General features: G+C 43.5%; 1 protein-coding gene across 2 annotated transcripts in view; it reads right to left on the bottom strand.

The window, feature by feature from the left end:
• GEMIN8 (gem nuclear organelle associated protein 8) overlaps window positions 1–22544 on the bottom strand; it is a 45171-nt gene that overhangs the window by 21935 nt on the left and 692 nt on the right. Inside the window, exons 2-3 of one of the 2 annotated variants that reach the window (XM_028727666.2) lie at window positions 16823–16860; window positions 11590–12022 (exon numbers count right to left, since the gene is read on the bottom strand). In XM_028727666.2, the coding sequence (XP_028583499.2) occupies window positions 11590–12022; window positions 16823–16825 (436 nt within the window). In that variant the 5' untranslated portion in view covers window positions 16826–16860. The remainder of the gene's footprint in view (window positions 1–11589; window positions 12023–16822; window positions 16861–22544) is intronic. The other variant, XM_028727665.2, reaches the window with a different exon arrangement.

Here is a 22544-nt window from a genome sequence, read left to right as displayed (position 1 = left end):
GAACACATTTCCTAATAAACCTCAAACTACAACGTTTGACAGAATTAGATAAACATCATAATATCCATTACCGGCGCTATTTAATCCAATACAAAAACTCCGTTCAAATCTGAAGTTTAAGATTGGTTTCTAATTGTATTTGGCGACGCGCTGCAGCATTCTAAAACAATTAGCTACATTCAGAAAGTACATTAAACTTGGCAAGGGACTGAAGGCAAAAGTTGAAGGGCAAAGTTATGGTAGCGAGGAATGAATGTAACAGCTCTCTTTGGAGAAGTAAACACACACTCGCAAAATAAATCTGATTTGGGGAAGATCAGGCAGCTTCCTGTCTCAAATGCACCTTGCTGTCTCTTCTGCAAGGAAAGAGCCATTTTCACTGGAGAGGAAAGCAGTAATCACAGTGATATTTGTGACTGAATATATGCATGGACAGATCTTGGACTATATATGGCCCAAGGTCCAGTTCCCCACACAGCTATAACCTACACCGGGTGACCTTAGACTCAGCTTGCTTTAGTTGACTATTGTGAAAATGAAATAGAGGGGCACAAACAATGTGTGTTGTTTTATTTCCTTAAAAGAAGGGTGAGATTAAAAAGCTAACAAATATGGGGCTTATTACTATAATAATAATAGCGGGTGGCGCTGTGGTCTAAACTACAGAGCCTAGGGTTTGCCGACTGGAAGGTCAGCGGTTTGAATCTCCGCGACGGGGTGAACTCCTGTTGCTCGGTCCCTGCTCCTGCCCACCTAGCAGTTCAAAAGCACGTCAAAGTGCAAGTAGATAAATAGGTATCGCTCCAGTGGGAAGTTAAACGGTGTTTACGTGTGCTGCTCTGGTTTGCCAGAAGCGGCTTAGTCATGCTGGCCACAGGACCCAGAAGTTGTCTGTGGACAAACACTGGCTCCCTTGGCTTATAGAACGAGATGAGTGGTGCCGCAACCCCAGAGTCATTCACAACTGGAGCTAATGGTCAGGTGTACCTTTATCTTTACTATAAAGTGGAAGATTGTCACATATTTCTGATGAATTCTACCTTCAAAACTGATTTAGCTAATATCTGGCAAGATCTGATGTGGTTTAATCACATGGGATGGGCAGATCATAGGAGAAGTTTCAGTGAGAGCATGATTCAAATTTTAAACACATTTAAGAGTGCCATGAGACTTAGCCACTGGGCAGCATCTGTTGCAGAAAGATAGGTATTCAACAGGTTATCTTGTACAAAATGGCAGGTAACTAAAAGTCTGTATCCAGCCTCTGTTTCGCCCAGATCCCTAACCTTCTCTTCCTGTGTGTGCATGCAAAATGCTGAATCCACTGGTTAATACTGGTCTGACAGCAGGGCATGCCAGGTGTGATCTTTGCATTTTTGTATGTTTGCTTTGCTGTTGCTGTTCAGTTTTAAATTAATTATTTGTATTCTATGCATTGTGACCAATTGTGACGGCTTATAGTTTTTAGCAATAAAGATTTTATTCATTCATGCATTCATGCATCAGTTCTGCAGACAAGTTCCTATAAATACACAGCAAAGTTTATGCTAAGTGTACAAACCAGAAAAGCCCTGCTTCCTAGATTCCATGTTACATCTTCTGCCCAGGGGACAGAGGGGAGGACTTTTTATTTCTAACTCAAACCTGCTGCCTGGTGCTGAGGATATTTTGGTGTAGAGTTAAATTAACTGCCTCTCTAATCAGTTAACACAAGCATTAGAAGTCAGAATTCACATTTTCTCTGTTTATTTTTGGAGTGAAATTCTACGTTACATTTGCTCTGTGAATAAACTTAACTTTTTGGTTAAAGTAAACTGGCATGCTAATCTGGTTCTTCTTAGAACAGATTCTAATTTAAACTTGTCTGGAATCCAGGATCTGGCTTTTGAAGACTGCTGTTGCCTCCCACTTGTCTCTCCTGGAATCTGAAATGTCACTGTAACATCCAAATGCTTAATTTCTGGATTATATATAGCAGACTTCCAGAATTTGGAGTGTGGTTTAGTGCAGAAGCACATTTTGCTACACGATCGGATACCCTGGATGGCATTGTGACAGCATCACCTAATAGTGGGGGCATTAGATATATAACATTAGAGAAATCTAACATTAAAAGGTAAAGGGACCATTAGGTTCAGTCATGAATGACTCTGGGGTTGCAGCTCTCATCTCGCTTTACTGACCAAGGGAGCCGGCGTACAGCTTCCAGGTTGTGTGGCCAGCATGACTAAGCCGCTTCTGGCGAACCAGATCAGCGCATGGAAATGCCGTTTACCTTCCCGCCGGAGCGGTACCTATTTATATACTTGCACTTTGACGTGCTTTCAAACTGCTGGGTTGGCAGGAGCTGGGACCAAACAACGGGAGCTCATCCCCTCGTCGGGGGAGATATTAAAAATTAACATTAAATATATATGCTAACATCAGGGCTTGGATAGCTCAGTTGGTTAGAGTGTGGTGCTGATTACGCCAAGGTTGCAGGTTCGATCCCCGTTATGGGATGGCTGCATATTCCTGCATTGCAGGGGGTTGGACTAGATGGCCCTCAGGGTCCCTTCCTACTCTACGATTATATGATTAAAATATTTAACTTTAAAATGTAGAATCTCTCTCACTTACTCATTCTCAGACACATTTTTTTTCAAAATAAATGTCTCTTCTGAATGAGATAAAAACATAAGGAGGTATTCTTCCACATCTTGTAAAAATTGTTAGGCCACCAGGTCTTGGGGAGGGGATGGTGGTGAATAATTAATAATAATAATAATAATAATAATAATAATAATATATTTACACCCTGCCCATCTGATGAGGCCTGTTATCTGCCTCTTTATTTCTTCTCCTTTTTCAAGGCATCTATCATTTCCAAGCTTTTTAGCTCCATTTTTAAGAAAAGGCAATACATGACTATTTAAGAAAAGGAAGCATAAAATGTCTCATGATGCGAAGCAACAAATGAGAAACAGGCAATTGATATAATCTAATCTAGGATCTTAAATGTTTGGACCAAACAGAGTGCAAGTTCGATCTTCCTCTCATAAAAACCAAACCACAGTAAAATCAGCAGCTGGGAGAAAGCTGGACTTTCCTGGGAAAAGAGAAAGCACAGGAAACAGAAACAGGATTTCAAGGTTACGGGCCAAGTGTGGGGCTCTGACAAGAAATCTCAGAGGGAGGGAATGACTTTTCCTGAGAGGTGCTCCTGGCAGTAATATCACTTGCTCCCCTCGCCAACAGCTGTTCTTACAGGCTCCCCTGAAGGAAGATGGAAGGGAAGAAATATTACAGGAGGCCCTTAAGGCAGCTGCAGACACTAGCAGAGTAAATCCATAAAAAGGCCAAGCTTAGAAAAGACACTGATGGTGGGAAAGTCCAGAATCCTGAGGAGAACTGTCTACTGCTCTCTGCAAGGAGCCATCAACACGAAGCCCCCCTCAGTCCCTAAATATAGCATCTGCCCCAGCCATTTGCCAACCTGTTTAAATTACGTTTTTGCTTGTTTCAGAAATGACGCTTCCATGTATCTCAGCTCTGCAAAGCACAGCCAGTGGAATTTGTTCGCTGTCTCTTACATTAATTGGGTAGCCTGAGCCCAACACAGTATTTGGGGCCATGCTATTTCCTTACTTAAAATAAAGCGTGGTGAATTTCCTGCCAAACTATCTCTTGCCATTAACGCGCCCCCGCCCCCCGTGGTTGTTCATTGGCTTTGGTAGCAAAAAGTCATGTGCAAATTTTATTTATTTATTTTTTTTAAAGCAGATACCCGCATTGGCAGAAGTAACGGGCAGAAAAAATATTGAGAAGATCAAGAACAAATGCCACAGTGCTATGCACTGAAGAAAGGCAACATGATTTGCAAAAACTTTCTGCGTATCCCACTGTGTGATATGGTGAGGCAAGGCAAGGCCCAACTCGGGCGCAAGACAAAGCCAGGTTCAGCCTGGACACAAGGCAAGACAAGGATCAGATTGGATATACTGCAGGGCTCAGTTGTCCTGCAACCCACAGTTGCTCCAGAAAGGAACACAATGAAAAAAGTCCTTATGTAGCAGCAGCAGCAGCAAGTGATACCTAATTGTTAGCCCAACTCGCACGGCGAGGTGCTGCTGTACTAAAAAGGGTTAAACCACAGAGCCTAGGACTTGCCGATCAGAAGGTCGGCGGTTCAAATCCCCGCAACGGGGTGAGCTCCCGTTGCTCGGTCCCAGCTCCTGCCAACCTAGCAGTTTGAAAGCACGTCAAGTAGATAAATAGGTACCACTCCGGTGGGAAGGTAAACAGCGTTTCCGTGCGCTGCTCTGGTTCGCCAGAAGCGGCTTAGTCATGCTGGCCACATGACCCGGAAGCTGTACGCCGGCTCCCTCAGCCAATAAAGCAAGATGAGCGCTGGAACCCCAGAGTCAGCCACGACTGGACCTAATGGTCAGGGGTCCCTTTACCTTTACCTTACTGCAATGGAGCGGGGGAGCCTCAGGTCTTCTGTTCAGCAAATAAGCAGCCTTCTATTATGTTTTTGATTTTAATCTTGCTTGATTTAATATGCAGAAAAATCAAAGGCAAGGAAAATTCTTAGGTTGAGCATGGATGTGTTGAAAGTGAGGCCACCCATCATTAGAGAACTCTGCAAGCTTCTGCCAGTGTTTTATATTCCTTTCAGTTTTAAGAACTTCTCGGCAAATCTAAGAGGGCTATTTTGCTGTCTCGTGTTCTTTATAACCAGCATTTCTGAATAGCTTCACAACAGAATGCTGGATACATCTGACAGGTGCAATAACCCGGAAAAATGACTTCATGCTCTTCATAAACAGCCCCTGGGAAGTCATTTAAACACAACCACAAAAAGTCTCCTGCAGGTTAGAATTACCAGTTCTGCAAGGAACAATGAGAAAGAGTTGCCAATTTAAAGCAATAATGTAAGCTATTAAATAATTTTGAATACGGTGGTGGGAGGGAGAATCACTGGATGTAAAGTCTTATACTGCAATGCTATGTACATCGTCTACTTCGAAATCCTACTGAATTCTACTGGGATTACTCCCAGGTAAGTGTGTGCAAAACTGCAGCCTTATTTCCTTACTGGAAAAACAACAACAAGAAGAAGCAAATGGATGAGGTCTGCTGGGAAGGAATCATTTTGTAGCTTTCTAACAGTTGTTTCCACACTTTGCCTGCGGTATATGACTCTCTACAGTGCAATGATGTAAATAACTTGGCATATTGTAAAAGCTCAGCTAAGCACGGTTAGCACAGCTAGTTTTGGGGCCATCTAGGAGCCTAGCACATGATGTGAATTACAAAGGGTTGGAGAGCACTTGAGAAGAATTCAAAGAAAGAAAAGAAAAGCTGTTTGAAGAGAGAGGGAGAGAGAGAGGAAAAAGAGTGGGTTTGGTGGAGGGAGGGGGAGAGACACAACACATCCTTATTGGAGTGCTAAATCAGGCGCAGGGTTTCAGGAGTTGCCAGTTTAAAAAATGCTTCACTGTCAAAGTTGGGAGTCGAGGCAGCACACAGAACTGAGGCTGCAGTGTATAGAAGCCCACAGGCTGTCAGAATCTGAAGAGGTTCCTGGAGTGAGGGCGGAAAGCAGGAAGGAAGGAATGAAAAATATTTTAAGGCCAATTATTGTTCTTTTTTCTTTACCCTTGACTCCAAAGAATATGAAGTAGTTTTTTTTAATAAAAAGGATTATATTCGGTCTTGACCACACCTCTCAACCGCTTGGGATTTTCCAGAACATTCCATGGGCACAAACAGCAAACCATGTATTAAGTCATAACGCATCACTAGTAATGGGCAAACCCATCACATTCCCAATTAACTCTGATTGGGAATTAATTTGGAAGATAGTTTCCCCCCACTGTCTCCTGAAACCCCAAACGAGGTCCACAACCCTGGATTTGGTCTGGAGGTCTTGCTGCAGGGTGATGATGTCAAGGTCCACAGGCCTCAATACCTGTCAAAGCACCTTAAAATTTATGGACTGCCCTCACTTTGCACACATTACTAGGAAAGTGGGCAATGAGCAGTGGTAAGTTGCACAAAGAGGGTGGGGTAGATTTTAGGGATGCAAAATAACCAGAGTCATCCCAGCATTTGCCCTCATTGGGATTACAGATAGCTCCGCCCTGCCACAGGCTTCAACTTCAACTTTTGAACTAAGCACAGTTTCCCGCTATGTCCAAACTTAGGAGCTGCAGTTAGCTAACAAACTATGATTTCAAACCATGGCTTGATCACCATCACCTAACTGCACTTAGAACTAAAATTTCTGAGTTCTAATGCTATGAGGAACTGTGCTTAGTTCAGAAGCTAAAGTGCATTCTTTTAAGAGGAAACCATGGTTGGCTGAACCAGGCCAGTGCCAGTGTCCTACTAAAAATCAATGAATGATTGGAGGATGAAATTGATGGACTATGCAGAGGAACCAGAGACCAAATTGCAAACATGCGCTGGATTATGGAGAAAGCTAGAGAGTTCCAGAAAGACATCTACTTCTGCTTCATTGACTATGCAAAAGCCTTTGACTGTGTTGACCACAGCAAACTATGGCAAGTTCTTAAAGAAATGGGAGTGCCTGATCACCTCATCTGTCTCCTGAGAAATCTCTATGTGGGACAAGAAGCTACAGTTAGAACTGGATATGGAACAACTGATTGGTTCAAAATTGGGAAAGGAGTACGACAAGGCTGTATATTGTCCCCCTGCTTATTTAACTTATATGCAGAATTCATCATGCGAAAGGCTGGGCTGGATGAATCCCAAGCCGGAATTAAGATCGCCGGAAGAAATATCAACAACCTCAGATATGCAGATGACACAACCTTGATGGCAGAAAGTGAGGAGGAATTAAAGAACCTTTTAATGAGGGTGAAAGAGGAGAGCGCAAAATATGGTCTGAAGCTCAACATCAAAAAAACGAAGATCATGGCCACTGGTCCCATCACCTCCTGGCAAATAGAAGGGGAAGAAATGGAGGCAGTGAGAGATTTTATTTTCTTGGGCTCCATGATCACTGCAGATGGTGACAGCAGTCACGAAATTAAAAGACGCCTGCTCCTTGGGAGAAAGGCGATGGCAAATCTAGACAACATCTTAAAAAGTAGAGACATCACCTTACCAACAAAGGTCCGTATAGTTAAAGCCATGGTTTTCCCAGTAGTGATGTATGGAAGTGAGAGCTGGACCATAAAGAAGGCTGATCGCCGAAGAATTGATGCTTTTGAATTATGGTGCTGGAGGAGACTCTTGAGAGTCCCATGGACTGCAAGAAGATCAAACGCATCCATTCTTAAGGAAATCAGACCTGAGTGCTCACTGGAAGGACAGATCGTGAAGTTGAGGCTCCAATACTTTGGCCACCTCATGAGAAGAGAAGACTCCCTGGAAAAGACCCTGATGTTGGGAAAGATGGAGGGCACAAGGAGAAGGGGACGACAGAGGATGAGATGGCTGGATAGTGTTCTCGAAGCTACAAACATGAGCCTGACCAAACTGCGGGAGGCGGTGGAAGACAGGACTGCCTGGCGTGCTCTGGTCCATGGGGTCACGAAGAGTCGGACACGACTAAACAACAACAACAATGCAGAATTAGATAAACTAATAGGAAGAATTCGAAACCGGCAGGACCAGAGATTCACAGAAGACTGGTGTAAATTTATGGTCTATTTGAAAAGTAATTGTGATGACCAGATTACATTTGTAGGTTTGCAATAAGTTTTGTGAGGTGAATAATTTGAATTATTGCATAATTGGATAAAGAGGAGGATGTTAGTTTGGATAATTAAAGGCAATATAAATTTAAGAAATGATAAAAATGGGGGATCATCAGAGGTGCTCATGGAAGTCCAAAAAGATTGTATAAGATGTGAAGTTTTGTGGTCTGTATGACAATTAGTATGTTTAAAAATAAAAAAATTTAAAAAATTTAAAAATCAATGAATGCAGAGTGAAGAGGCTAGAGCTTGTGGTTTGAGACAGAAAAAAATAGGCTGAGGGCTTGAAAGAACAGGACAAACGGACAAACAGAAAGAGAAATACCCTCATTCTTATTGTTAAGTAAAGAAGTGGGGAAGGGCTCCATGGCCAGGTGCATTAAGCTCCACCCCCAGTTGCCATTCTCGTCACTCTCCATGAGTTTGGCTCCTGTGATCATAGAGGCTTCCTGCCTTTTTAGAACCTTTTCCAGGGTTATAAAACGTGCAAGGATTCCTCTACAAGCACAGGAGGTTCCCTGCTTCAGACTATCTCTCCCCCTCCCCCCGCCACCTCCTCCAGCCAATGAGCATGGGAGAACTGTAGATTACAGTGATGATGTCTGGCATTTTTCTTTCTTCTTTTTAAACAGTCTACAGTTTCGTCAATATCAATATATATTAGGAGGGGTTTTCTGCAGAGAATGAAAGACGAAGCACGATAATGCAGTTATCGCATTTGGCCTAATCAAATTCTGCCCTGAAATTTTGTTCTGCTTAAAAAACTGCACTCTGCAAAATCAATAGCTCTATGTAATTAAAGGCAGCGTTGGTGTATCTCTTCCACACACCCTGGTCTCAAGGGGCTGAGCGAGGGAACCACTTCTAGGCTATAATAGAGTTGGAAAGACACTCTTCCTCCTCCATCTCTGCTGTCATTCTTAATAGACACTCTAGTGGCTGCTGAGCAAGGGACTCTTGTTAGCTTAGGAAACAGGCGCTGCATTTTTGCGTATAAAACGCACAAGGGAATAATGATTTTCTTCACATGGTAAAACTACGCCAGTCAAATAAAATAAAAAAACTCTCCAAAGCCCTTTTAACCCCAAGGCATTTAAACAAACTATTACACAGAGAAGATGCTACTGATTTGTCTAAAGGCTTTCTCTCCCCAAATACAGCACAGTTCCGATTATGAAAGTGGAATATAGTTGGGTTGGAAAGAGAGAAAGCCAACTTCCTGCAGGACTCAGAGGTTAAAGATGTCCTGGAATCAAGCCAAAGGAAGAAAGAAAGAAAAGCAAATGGCTGATCCATATTATAGGTTACGTCAGGGCTTCCTCCAGACTTCCAACAACACAGCCAGGAATTTCCATTGGGCTGCTCCAACTATCTGCTAAACTTAACCATAAAAGTGCCAGATTCATATGTCTATACAGTGGTACCTCAGGTTATGAACTTAATTCATTCCGGAAGTCCGTTCTTAACCAGAGGCGTGCATTCCCTACACAGGCCTCCCATGGCCCCAGAAGCGGACTGCATTCGTATCCCGGGGCAATGTTCACAACCCGGAACACCTACTTCCGGGTCTGTGGAGTTCATAACCCAAAGAGTTCGTTAACAGGACTGTTCATAACCCGAGGTACCACTGTATTAAACAGTACACAGACAGCACCCTATGCCTTTCAGGCTCAGCCAAGAAGAGGGTTTTCTAGGAATGTTTCTGCCATGGTAAACAAACTGAAGAAGCAGTTCTGCAGGCAGCAAAAGGACATAAGGTAGATGGTGGGGTGGCATAACAAGGAAAAAAAAAAGAAATGAACTAACAGGGGGCTCCTTTTAGTGGTAGACTGATAGAGGTGCAGAAATTCAGATTCTGAATTTGTGCCATTAGATCAAAGACTTCAAGAAGGGGTGGAATTTCTTAATGGCAGGGTTTTTCCTCCCAGAAAAGCCCACTAGGCCAGCTCTGCCTCTCTCTGCTGCTTTCCTTTAACATGCCCTGCCCTGCATGTAAACCTAAACAAAGGTGCAGCTTTGTGTTGCAGATATAGGTCAACATCCGTGTGACACATTTAAAGGTGGGACAGGTGGTGCTGTGGGTTAAACCACAGAGCCTAGGACTTGCCGAGCAGAAGGTCGGTGGTTCGAATCCCCGCGATGGGGTGAGCTCCCATTGCTCTGTCCCTGCTCCTGCCAACCTAGCAGTTCGAAAGCACGTCAAAGTGCAAGTAGATAAATAGGTACTGCTCCAGTGGGAAGGTAAACGGTGTTTCCATGTGCTGCTCTGGTTCACCAGAAGCGGCTTAGTCATGCTGGCCACATGACCCGGAAGCTGTACGCCGGCTCCCTCGGCCAATAAAGCGAGATTAAAGCAGATAGGTACTTGCCAGGTGGTTAAAATAAGGATCAGCCAGAGACAGCAATTGGAGAATAAGAAGGTGAGGTTTATTGCCAGGCAATAAGGACCCAGTTGGAATCTCTTCCAAAGAACTGGGACCCCGATTGACAGAAATCCAGAGGTCTTTATACCTGAGCAAATCACAGCAAATCATAGATCATAAGACAATCATGAGGGATTCACAATATTGTCAGCGAGAATCAGCCAATCAGCAAGCTCTTGTCACGCTACCCGACCCTGGTCAAGCACTGGATTCTGGTTCTGCTTTCCGATGCTTGCAGTGACGCTCTGTCTAACCTTTCCCCTAGTTATGACAGGACAGGGAGCTTGGACATTTTGTGGTTTTGCTCTTCCTGTTCTGTGGATTAATTTAGCCTGTATCTGAGGGGAATTTGTACCAGAATCTCTGATTCACGTCTTTCCCCTTGTCCGGGGTACACAGATGTTTATAGGGGAAAGGTCGGTTCCTAACTTTGCTGTTTCAAGCAGTTTGCAGTTAGCTAAGGCACAGCTTCCCTTTGATTCAAAATGGATTATAATATACTGTAAGCCTTGATTATGTGCAACATATATGGATATATATTGAATATATAGATTACTGATTACTGATTATATGGATAGCATAGGGGTAGCCCTTCTTCCTTGCCTCAAGATGAGCGCCGCAACCCCAGAGTTGGTTACGACTGGACCTAATGGTCAGGGGTCCCTTTACCTTTACTTTAAAGGTTCTCCAAAAAACTCACAGCACTCTTAGCAAATGACCACTCCCAGGGTTCTTTGGGGGATGCTATGGGCAGCATTCAACTAACTGCTCCCGGCAGTTGTGGGAAAACACAGAGCAGATTTAGGGGTGCACACATGGGGAGAAGAGGGGGGCAGAATATTCACCTTAGTGCTACATTGAACGCCACCCAATGACTTGTTAAAAGTGCTTCGAAAGCACTTTGAATGTATGGTGTGTATATAACTACGATCTTGGTCTTGAATCCAACATTACTCGTACTTAGAGTAGACCAATTAAAATTAGGCCTATTCATTTCAGTGGGTGTACTCTGAGTAAAACCTAAGTGAGCTAGAACCCTTGGACCAGAGAGATCCGGATTCAAATTCTGTCACCCCAAGCTCCTCAGACAAGGTGGGATTTTGAAAGTATGCCCCTTGGACATGTTTGACCTGCTACTGAATTGCTCAATTTACTTAAAAAAATTATTCTGGGCTGAGCTGCTACTGGCGCTTTATTGTAATCTTGTTGTTATTTACTTTCCAGTGCTATTTTTCATTGTATTTTATTGAGATTTGCATTTTTCATCAAACATTGCCATGTTTATATTTTTTATGTGTGTAAGCTGGCTTGTGAGGGCTTGGTCCTAAAAGGCAGCCAAAAACTGATCACTAAATGTATGTATGTATATATGTATGTATGTTATAGATCAAAGAAAGAGAGAAGGGAGTAGCTGTATTAATAACATGGGGAACATGGTCGAAGGCACTTACGCAGCTCTTCCCGGTGCTTCTCTGTTTGCTCAAAATACTGGCGGAGCTCTTCTGTGATCTCCATGTTGCTCAAGTCACACTCGATATCCCCTTCGTCTTCGGAGTCTGTTTCGGAATCGCTTTCCATGACCCCTCTGCCTGCGGCATTACGAGGGGCATGTTGAGACCTGGGAGGGAGCCTGGGTTGGCTTCCTCGTGTGAAAGCAGAATAGGACCTGGTCCTCAGGGGCTCCCCTTCATCCCAATCAGAGTAGAGTCCACTGGGAAGACTTTCAGAAGGAGGAAATGGCAGATTGTACAAGGACTCCATGGCTTTCTTGTAAGCATTTCGGTGCCTGCTCATCCACTCCATGGCTTGGTTGTAATGCTTCCAGTATCTCGCATAGACATTTTGGGAATACCATGGTCCCTTCTCTTGAGGCACTGAATCCCCCTAAGAACATGGGCAAAGATTTAAAAAATCAATTATTTCTACAGCATGTCCTCCATCTCCCTATTAATTCATGCAACCCATTCCTGCCACTAATTCGGAAAGCGATGCAACTTTCTGTCCTACTATTAGCTTAGTTGCAAGCACATGGCTCTTAGGTGTTATCACATTAAGGAGGTTGGTAAAATATTTTGATTTATAAGGCACTGGCAGCTTTGCACCAATCCTAAGATCACCTAAGTTGACAGAAGTCCCCAGGAGCCTGAAATCAGGTAGCTCACTAGCTCCAAGTGGATAAGAGGCCACAGGTTGTGCTTGCTCTGTGTCTACTATAACTCTATCCTTAAAGTAAGGGAGAGCATTTCCCTTGATTCACCCAAGCCAGAAGAGAATCACTCATGTAACTAGAGTATCCTTTTGCTCCTTGGCCACCTTCTTCTGTTCAAGGCAACCTACAATTAAATCCAGCATTTGTTAACACAGAAGAATCAATCAGATGTGCAACCTTCTTTGCCCGTGGAGAAAAACATCTCTAATCAGCAAGATACAATGTGCAACAGTTCAATAAAGCATTAATCTCTCTCAGTCAACACACACTTGTGAACCTGGTTGCACAAACGCAACCCATTTGCTTAAGCCGAAAAGGATACTCAAATAGCTAAACAGCGGTGGGGCGAGAGCTAAATGGCATGCAGAGATCCCTCAAGCATTTAAGCTGACAAGAGATTTAGCAAGGCAGTCCCAGTTTATACGTTATCTAGTGTCTCTCCCCTCTACTATGCAGATGACCTGGGGGGTCTCTAACTGAAGAGACCCCCATGCAGACCATTGCTCTCTCCCTCTTTTTCAAAGGAGAGAAATCATGTGAACAGGACCTCAAAACTATTGGCGTTGGCATGGAAGACGACATGCCATGTCATCTGTGTGTGGGGTGTCCTGGTCCTCCATCAAGTGAAGGCAACATGAACCAAGGCACTGACACCCCCTCCCTACTAGGCACCCCCCCAAAACCCCAATTCACTACTATGGTGAGAAACATTGCACTCTTATTTCAACATGAAAAAGCTGTCAAGATTAACTTGAGGTCATGAAGCAGCCCCGAGTCTCCGTGCTTTATGAATATACATTTTGGAGGCAAAATCCTGAACACTTCAGAATTTGACAGAACTGACTTCTGCCGCGTGAGTATTCCACCCTAAACTATTAAGAATAAATGAATTCCAAAAGCCTAATTGTATTTACTCTTGCCATTCAGTTTTGACAATGAGTCTTAAGAGGTCAGTCTCCTTTTGTTTATGGCTAGTTTCACTTTCTGGTTCCCATGGACTAATAGGACGCACTTTTTTGTGTCAGACATACTTGAATACAAGTAGAAGTCTCCCCCTCCCCTCCCAGCCCATCTCTGAAAGGCTTCGGTGGGGGAGGGGCGGAGCCCTAACAATGGGCTTGATATGCATCCCACCGAAGTCAATGGCAACATTCCCATTATTTTAATGGCACTGGACTGCTCCCAATGGCCTTTGGAAACCAGCTTTTAAGAACAAGGGCAAATAGCTCCAAATTATTTTTATATGCAACTTTTAAAATTAAAAAGTTCACGCATTCACAATTTTATATATATTTAAAATTTCAGAAAATGATATTGGGAACATCAGGACTTACAGTGCAGTCGTAACCATGCCAACTCTTGTTTAATTTAATGGGGCTTACTTCCTTGTTATGATTGCAGCCTTAGCTGTAGAAGCCCTATTTATTTCAGTGGGTCTACTCTTAAGTATTACCAAGTCTGGATCTAACCGAATCAATTCGGTTCAGGGTTTTGTATACCACATTCCGGATCAAAATAAAATGCCAGGTGGTGATTCTACCATTCAGAGCATATTGGTAGAATTGCCTCCCAGAACTTTATCATCTCAAAAAGTACATGGATCGCTGTGCATTTGAAAGTGACCCACATCGAATGTCCTTTAGCTTAACCTTTTCCCTAACATGCTACCTTTACCTATGCAGCTCTGAATTCGTCACATAGCCAAGTCAAGACTGTATCCATTTTGAAAGCAACTGCACTATATTTTAATAAGGTTTGTTAGCTTTACTCACTGAATTTTTAAGGATACATCACCAATAGTTCTAACAGTTTTGAGTGGCTGTTTACTTACTTACTTACTTACTTACTTACTTACTTACACACACACACACACACACACACTCCCGCTCCGCTGCAAGGCAATGCTGAAGTGCAAAATATTATCAGCTGTTCTTTTTAACCAAACTGTTTCTCAAGCGGATCTTGGTGGCGACTGCAGCAAAGAAAGCGGAATACAGCTGGCTGATTTGCCTAGCTGTTGTTAATTTAGGAGAGGAACACAAAGGATCGTTTCAAGTAGTCAGAATTGTGATTCTGATGCTTAGCCAAATACTTCTTTTAGGGGGAATGAGGGGAGGAGGAGGAAGGGGAGGAGGAGAAGGGGTAGAAGTGACCCTGGGAAACCTCAGAATGCTGCAGGGAATGTTAAGAAGAAGCCTAGGTGTTTGAAAACATTTAAAAGGAGGAGGGGAGAGAGAGAGAGAGAGAGAGAGAGAGAGAGAGAGAGAGAGAGAGAACTATAAAGCCCAGTTGAATCAATTGTATTATACATTGCATCAGTTGAAACAATTGTATTACACATCACCACCATCATCAGGCTGTTTCCAATTGGGTCTCTCCACTGGCTCTGTAACCCAGATGAGGTTTCTGTTACTGGAAAGTGATTTTCACTTTCCCCCGCTTTCCTCTGCAGTTCCCTCTCAAAATCCGCTCCAGAAGGTTGGGGAACAGTATAGCAGGTGGCACAGAGAAAGGGGCACTATGCAGAAACCGGCTCCCTCTCTCCTTTTGGCGCACAGAAGCCTCCACTGGATCAAAGAGCCTTCCATCAGTGGAGGAACTCAATTGGACACAACCCAAATCATCATCATCACCACCACCATCTTCTTCATCACAACATATGGCCTTCCTGAGCTGTATACAGTGGTACCTCGGAAGTCCAACAGAATCCATTCTGAAAGTCCGTTCGACTTCCAAAACCAAGGAAGCTCCTGCAGCCAATCGGAAGCCAGGGAGAACGTTCGGGTGCCAAAGAACGTTCGCAAACCGGAACACTCACTTCTGGGTTTGCAGCATTTGAGAGCCAAAACGTTCAACTTGCAAGGGGTTCGGCATCCAAGGTAATACTGTGTATTATGCTTGCAGTGCTACCTTTCACAGACCTCTTCTCTCGAGAATCTCATGTCTTAAGATGTATGCAACATAACACTCATGGTTTTAGGTCTGTGCATTTATTATGCCCAAAATAGCATTTTGCTCCCACTCCTATTCCCAGCTGCTTCCTTATTTACCCTTCAAGAAGCGGCCAAGTGTCATTTAGGGGGACACATGAATACGTGGAACAGAGCTGCAAACAAACAAGTGTTTGCAAACACAGTTACTAATTTCTAATAGGCGTTGGCTGCAGCTTCTTGTCAATTCTACACTGGGGGCAAACCTGCGAAATGGCCCCAATGGAGTGAAGGGAGAGGAAGATTCCTCAGTTAGGGCTTCCGAGGTTTGGGCTTCCTCAGGTCTGCCTGAGCTCAGCTTCTCCTTGATAATATAGGAGGGGGCTTTATCCATCCTCAGAGTTTTTCCTCCTATATTTCTGATCCCTCTACATACAGATACGCCACCTACATGACTCAACTGTTTTCAGCAGCACATGCACTTCTTCACATAGAAGAACATGGACTCTATAACCAACTGCTATCCATGTACTGCAACTATTCGCTGCAAGCTGCCCAGAGGCATTTGTGTTTTGCAGCACCACTCAAATGCTGTAGGGATAAACAGAGACAGAATCCAACAAATGTTTGTTGGGTCCCAAAGGCCCACCCGCCTCACGCCCCATTTCTCTTTCCTCCAAATCTGCCATGATGCCCTCTTTATGCTTAGCCATTCTAAGCAATCTGAGCACATGTCTTTATTATGAGACAAAGCTTTAAAATGCTCGTTTGTTAAGGAAGGACTCACTGGCCAACCCTTTTCCCCATTAAACACACACACACACACACACACACACACACACACACACACACACCGTCTCTCAATTTAAAATGTGCCTGTGATCCCCCACAAAAATAAAAACAATACTCTACAAAATTATTCATATATATATATGGTCCCAATGAGTTCAAAGGTGCTTACGACCAGGCAAGCAAGTGCAACACAAAATAATATGCCACTGGGGTTCAAAAGCAACAACTTGTGCTTGAAGTAGCTGCCTTCTATGCTTGTCATCGGCTAATTAGCAGCTGAGATAGATGCTCCTGCCTGCTCATTTCATGCCTGCCTCCTCAATCAGGTTATCTTGACAGGCTGCTCTGTTGTGTGTCTCTCCCCATCACCTCCTTTGCACAAGGCGGTATGATTTGTAAGTAGCCCTATGGCGGTATTGGGCAAGAGATCAGCCAACTTGGCCAGAGCTACTGAGAGCTGTGTGGTAGAAGGATCCCACCCAGGCTATTCTGGCTCCTTCCCCTTTCTCACACTTCAGAGGGCCTTTGACAAGGTAGCCTATACATATGTGAATATCAATTTTAGTAACAATGGATTCTAAATACAGAAGTTCTCCTGTGTTTTAACCTTTCGTAAGGTGCTTTGAGAGGTTTTGTAAAAAGTGTTGAACGAACAACAACAATATATTAATGTGGATTTAGGTACCGCAGCACACAATTTGAATACCAAACTGATACATGCCAAAGACCATCAACAAATAGAAAGGATCTTACCATGATCTATGGGAATGTGCACCAGCGACCGATACAAACTAAAAGACAAGAGGAAAATGAAAAGGTGAAGAAATCAAATGTTTACATAGAGAGGAGTACAAAATTAAGCCTGTAGCCAGTTAGGTTTTCAGATTCAACTCAAGGTGCTTGTTTTGATCTTTAAAATGCAAGAAGGTTCAAGGCTAAGTGGTGGACTTTGGTAATATGGAGCCCTGAATGAGGACAAGATTTGATGCCCTCCCCATTCTGGCCTTCTGTTCTGCACATACTCTCAAGTGCACTACGGCGTAGTTGGGGCAACTCAAATCGCCCAACTGACCAGGGCCTAACTCTGAGTAGGTGCCCATATATACAAACAATGAGGGGTGTGCAATACTGGCCACATGGGGTGCAAGCAGGTACTCCAATTATCTTTTGCAGCAAGATTTTTTCCATTGCTAAAGCCCAGTGGATCTGAATGAAAGGAGATGAGTGATATCAGGATTGCGTCCATTCATCTGAAATGCAAATTAGGACACCACTACAAGGCAGCACAAAGGCACAGCTAGCACAATTGTACAGCTGAGAAAGAGCGAGCGAGAGAGAAAGAAAGAAAGAAAGAGAGAGAGAGAGAGAGAGAATGATCATTACTCACTCACCCTTTGCCGCAAAAGGTGTTGGAAGTTCATACACCCTTGCCGACAGACTACTACTCGCATGGGAAAAGATCTGAAATTTCTCAGGCCCAAAGATGCTAAGGAGATGGAATTTACAGTCATTCTCCCTAGTTTTCAAGGGAAGCAGAAAAAACCTACAGGAATACTAAGCTGGCGGTGATTATTAACAGAAGACTGCAGAGATTCTGCTGTACTCTGAGCCTGCAGATCTGTAGCACATTAAGCTCCAGTTCCATTTTGTATGTCCCAAACCGTTCTGTTTCCCATGCTCCAGCTCTTTTAAAGTTTGTCCATGTCTCTCATAGTTTATACATGCTCATTGAATTTCTTTAATATGACACATCTGGTCTCTGGCAAGGTCGCTGTTATAAGTATAACAAGGTTCCTTTCCCACATTTAGGATACAGAGTCTTTTGTATTTGCCTTTCCTGTTTCCTGACTATTCTTAGGGTGGCATTCAACTAAGTTTGACTCAGAGTAGACCGACTGAAGTTAATGAACACTAAATTACGTCCATTGATTTCAATGGGTTCTACTCTGAGTAAAGCTTAGCTGACGACCCACCAAACATCTTTATTAATAGACTGACTGCCTAAATCTAAACGAATCACCTCTGAACTGTCCCAGTTATATGCAGAGCTGTTTCAGACAAGGGCAAATGTTTTCCACTTTTCATTTTGCATTTTGACAAACTGGCAGCTTGACGGGAGCCAACATACCTGTGGACTCAAAAGTTCAATTTGTGAACAGCTGCTGGTTGTTGAAGCCACTGTGTGTTGATTTCCGTCACAAGGTGGCACCAAAACTGTATGAACTGGGGTTGCTGCTTGTCTGAGTTTATTTTATAAATCCAGGGTGGGAGCTGATAGAATCCAACAACACCCTAATGTAAATGAAAATATTATCTGGTCCCATGTGGATTCTTATTATTATGTATTAAATTTCTTTACTGCCCTTCACTGGAAGATCACAATATATAAAACTGCAGTATAAAAAAACCACAAAAAATACATAGCGTAACAACAAACAAAAACTAAAACCCTCACAGTTTAAAAGGCCATAGATTGTTTAATTAGCCAAAGGCCTGGGAGAAGAGGAATAATAATGATAATAATTTATTATTTATACCCTGTCCATTTTGTTGGGTTTCCCCAGCCACCCTGGGCGGCTCCCAACAAAATATTAAAAACACAATAAAACATCAAACATTAAAAGCTTCCCGATACAGGGTTGCCTTCAGAGATCTTCTAGTCAGATTGTTTTTTATTTCCTTGACATCTGAGGGGAGGGCGTTCCACAGGGTGGGCGCCACTACCGAGAAGGCCCTCTGCCTGGTTCCCTGTAACTTCGCTTTTCGCAGGGAGGAAACCGCCAGAAAGTCTCAGCGCTGAACCTCAGTGTCCGGGCAGAATGATGGGGGTGGAGACGCTCCTTCAGGTATACTGGACTACTCACAAAATGTTTCTGCCTGGCACCTAAAGGTATGTAACTAAGGCACCAGGTGAGCCTCTCAGGGGAGAGTATTCCACAAACGGAGAGCCACTGCAGAAAAGGCCTGTTTTCGTATTGCCGCCCTCTGGACCACTCGTGGAGGCACACAAAGGGCCTTAGATGATGACTGCAGGGATATGCACCTCACAGAAGACCAGATCAATGAGTTTCCTATAGTAGTGGATCCCAAACTTCCCATCTGTCGCCGCCCCGCCCCCCGCCAGTTGCTGAGGCTGTTTTTTGTTTTTACCTGTGGTAGGTATTGTAGTACATTGTGCTAGATGCTGTATGATTTTAATTGCATTTCTACACAGATGCTGTGGGCTACCTGAATGAAGCTTGCGGACAACTGGTGGTCTATGGAATTCTGTTTGGGAATCCCTGTCCTAGAGTATCCTCCTCAAGTTCAGACAGACAAAAAGGTGATACAGGGCCATAAAGGCAAGAAGCTGATAAGGGCAGTTTTTGTCCACTCTTGGTGGCTGAAGCCAGGATACCTCACAAAATATTAAGGGAATCTGCTCTGCCAGAACACTTTAATACACGTGCAATTAACCCAGTGGCAAAAGTTCTCAGTGTTTTACACACTTAATCCTTCCTCTAAGCAACATTTCCTTCATCCCAGCTGACTGCCACTGTTGCAAAACCATAAACACCAACATGGGGCCTCTCAGGAATTCATGACCCTGGCAAGGGAACGTGTTCTGTAGCTTTATGGGGAAACCACCACATTCCTGAGAAGTGGAATTGTGGGTTACGAAGTCTTGGCTGTGCTTAACGGGGATGGAGAAAGGGTTCAGATTGCTAATCTGTTTCAGCCACCATGAGGAGAACAAGGGATTTGGTTTAAGAAAAGAGGAACAAATTTGTAACAAATTGGAAGAACTCCTCCAGCATAAACTGCAGAAAGTAGCATTTTACTAGTAAACAAAGTCACTAAGGCAATTTAAAAGCTCTATCTACTCTAGATTATGCAGACATCAGAAGTCTCTGACCTTTTTCCTCAGACTAGAGAAGTGGACTTCCTCACCCAAATGTCAACTTTTTGTTGACATAAAAACAGAAAAACCACACAGAGTGGTGGACTTTCATTCACCATTATGATTTCTATAATTGCTAGCATTGCTAGAAAAATCTGATTCATCTTCTAAGTGGTTGCTGTATGTTAATGCTTGGGATTTAAATCTAAAGGAATGGAGGCTCTAAGAAACTCTGTTCTGCCTCAACATTCAGCCTTACCCTGCATTTCTGCACAAGTTAATTCTGATGGTAAATGTAATCAATTATCGCATGCATGCAAATCCCCAAGCGTGCATGAGTGGCTGGCTCTGAAACTGCTACGTCCAACAGCTGCGCCAATTTAAACCCTGTACAGCTTTAAATCCTGTACAGATTTCATTTACTGTGTCAGAAAAGTTAACTCTGTTCATCTCAGCATGACATGACTGCACATAACATGTATTTAAAAGGAAAACCAGGACCAAAGTGACCCAAATTTTGCATAAAGAAAAGTTGAACCATGCAATATGTCACACACTTTTTGGGAGGGAGGGGCAAGTGTGCAGATATGTATTTGGGTAACTCATTTTGCTTGTTAGCTTTGAGGAGGGGCAAGTAGTTCAGGCTACTGAAACACTGGCACTGGAAATCTGACTCACACAAGCACAATCCTATGTATGTCTACTCAGAAGTAAGCCCTGGTGTGTTCAACAGGATTTATTCACAGGAAATTGGGTACTGGAGTGCAGCCTAAAGGATGAACTGTAGCGACGAACACCTCAAAAGACTGGCAGATATCTGATTAGTAAATGTAGTTAGGTTGGTTGCATTGTCTTCTAGGATATTACCATATTTATGGTCATTTGCTTGTCTTTCATTTTTGAAAGACATAAAAGAGGAAGGGTAGGACAGACAGAATGCAATGCTTTCTTAACTGGAAATTAAAATGTTACCTAGACCCCATATTTCTTTGATATGTGGGCTTATCAGCAATAAAGACCAGAAAGAGGATACAGTGGTACCTCTGGTTATGAACTTAATTCATTCTGGAGGTCTGTTCGTAAGCTGAAACTGTTCTTATCCTGAGGCGCGCTTTCGCTAATGGGGCCTCCAGCATGTGATTTCCGTTCGCATCCTGGGGCAAAGTTTGCAACCCGAGGTAAAGTTCATAACCCGAGGTAAAGGTAAAGGGACCCCTGACCATTAGGTCCAGACATGACTGACTCTAGGGTTGCGACGCTCATTTCGCTTTATTGGCCGAGGGAGCCGGTGTACAGCTTCAGGGTCATGTGGCCAGCATGACTAAGCCGCTTCTGGAGAACCAGAGCGAACTTTCCCGCCAGAGCGGTACTTATTTATCTACTTGCACTTTGACGAGCTTTTGAACTGCTAGGTTGGCAGGAGCAGGGACCGAGCAACGGGAGCTCACCCCGTCGTGGGAATTCGAACTGCTGACCTTCTGATCGGCAAGTCCCAGGCTCTGTGGTTTAACCCACAGCGCCACCTGTGTCCCAATTGTACAGTGGTACCTGAGGTACCACTGTACAATTGTTCCTAGCCAAAATCTCTCACTTTAAAAAAATAGCAGTTGCCCCATGTCAGCTTCACTCTATTTTCTCACCACCTAAGTTAGTGATTTATATTTAATTATTGCATTTATATGGCGCTTTCCCTCAGAGGAGCTCAAGGCATGATTCCCCCCCCCTTCCCATTTTATCTTTACAACAACCCTGTGAGGTAGGTCAACCAAAGCGACTGTGACTGGCCCAGGGTCACCCAAGTGAGCTTCATGGCTGAGTGGGGATTTGAACCCTGGTCTCCCAGGTCCTAATCCAACCCTCTAACCACTACAGCAGAGTTATTATGCCAAGGCCAAGACATAAATGTGCGTATGAATGGAAAAGATGTATTATGCCACCCGCAATAAATATACCACACACCATTTCCTGAATTCTGGATTTCTAAATAAACAAACAAGCAACCCCTGCCCTGGAAACTAACCATAACTAGTTCTGCTCAATATATGGGATGTTTACATAAACAAAAGTAGCACAATAAAGCAAGCACCTCAGTTTTAAAGATTTGTCACTTACAGTAGACTTGCCAGACTCCATGCCCCACAACACCTCTGATTTTATTTTTCATTTCATCTACTTACGGTAATTGCATTTTTAACCCACCCTTCCACCAGGGTGGCTTGCAACAGTTCATTCCTCACCCATTTTATATGTAACTTCGCCCAATGAGCTTCAGGGCTGAATACAAATTTGAACCTGGCTCTCCAGTCTCAGTTCTGTAATCTAGCCACGGCATCACACGTTGTTCTCAATATATGCCAGCAATAAATTAACAGCTGCCTAGGAGGCAGACGTCCACCAGGGGTAGCTTTCTCCTAGCCAAGCAAGTCTTCAGGAGAATCGGTATCATATACAGTGGGCTGCTTAATTTTTTTAAAAATAATAATAATAATACAGCACTTCTGTTTATAAACCAGCTGCCCAACCTTAATCCCCTTCACCTTGAAGAGCAGAAGGCAATAAGGCCTCAGGAGCATCCTTGATATATTCTGCAAGTAT

This window comes from Podarcis muralis, chromosome 4 (genome assembly GCF_964188315.1).
Source record: "Podarcis muralis chromosome 4, rPodMur119.hap1.1, whole genome shotgun sequence".
NCBI classification, from domain to species: Eukaryota; Metazoa; Chordata; class Lepidosauria; order Squamata; family Lacertidae; genus Podarcis; species Podarcis muralis.
Note: the sequence above shows the minus strand (reverse complement) of the source record. Positions and strands in the feature narration are given on the sequence as shown.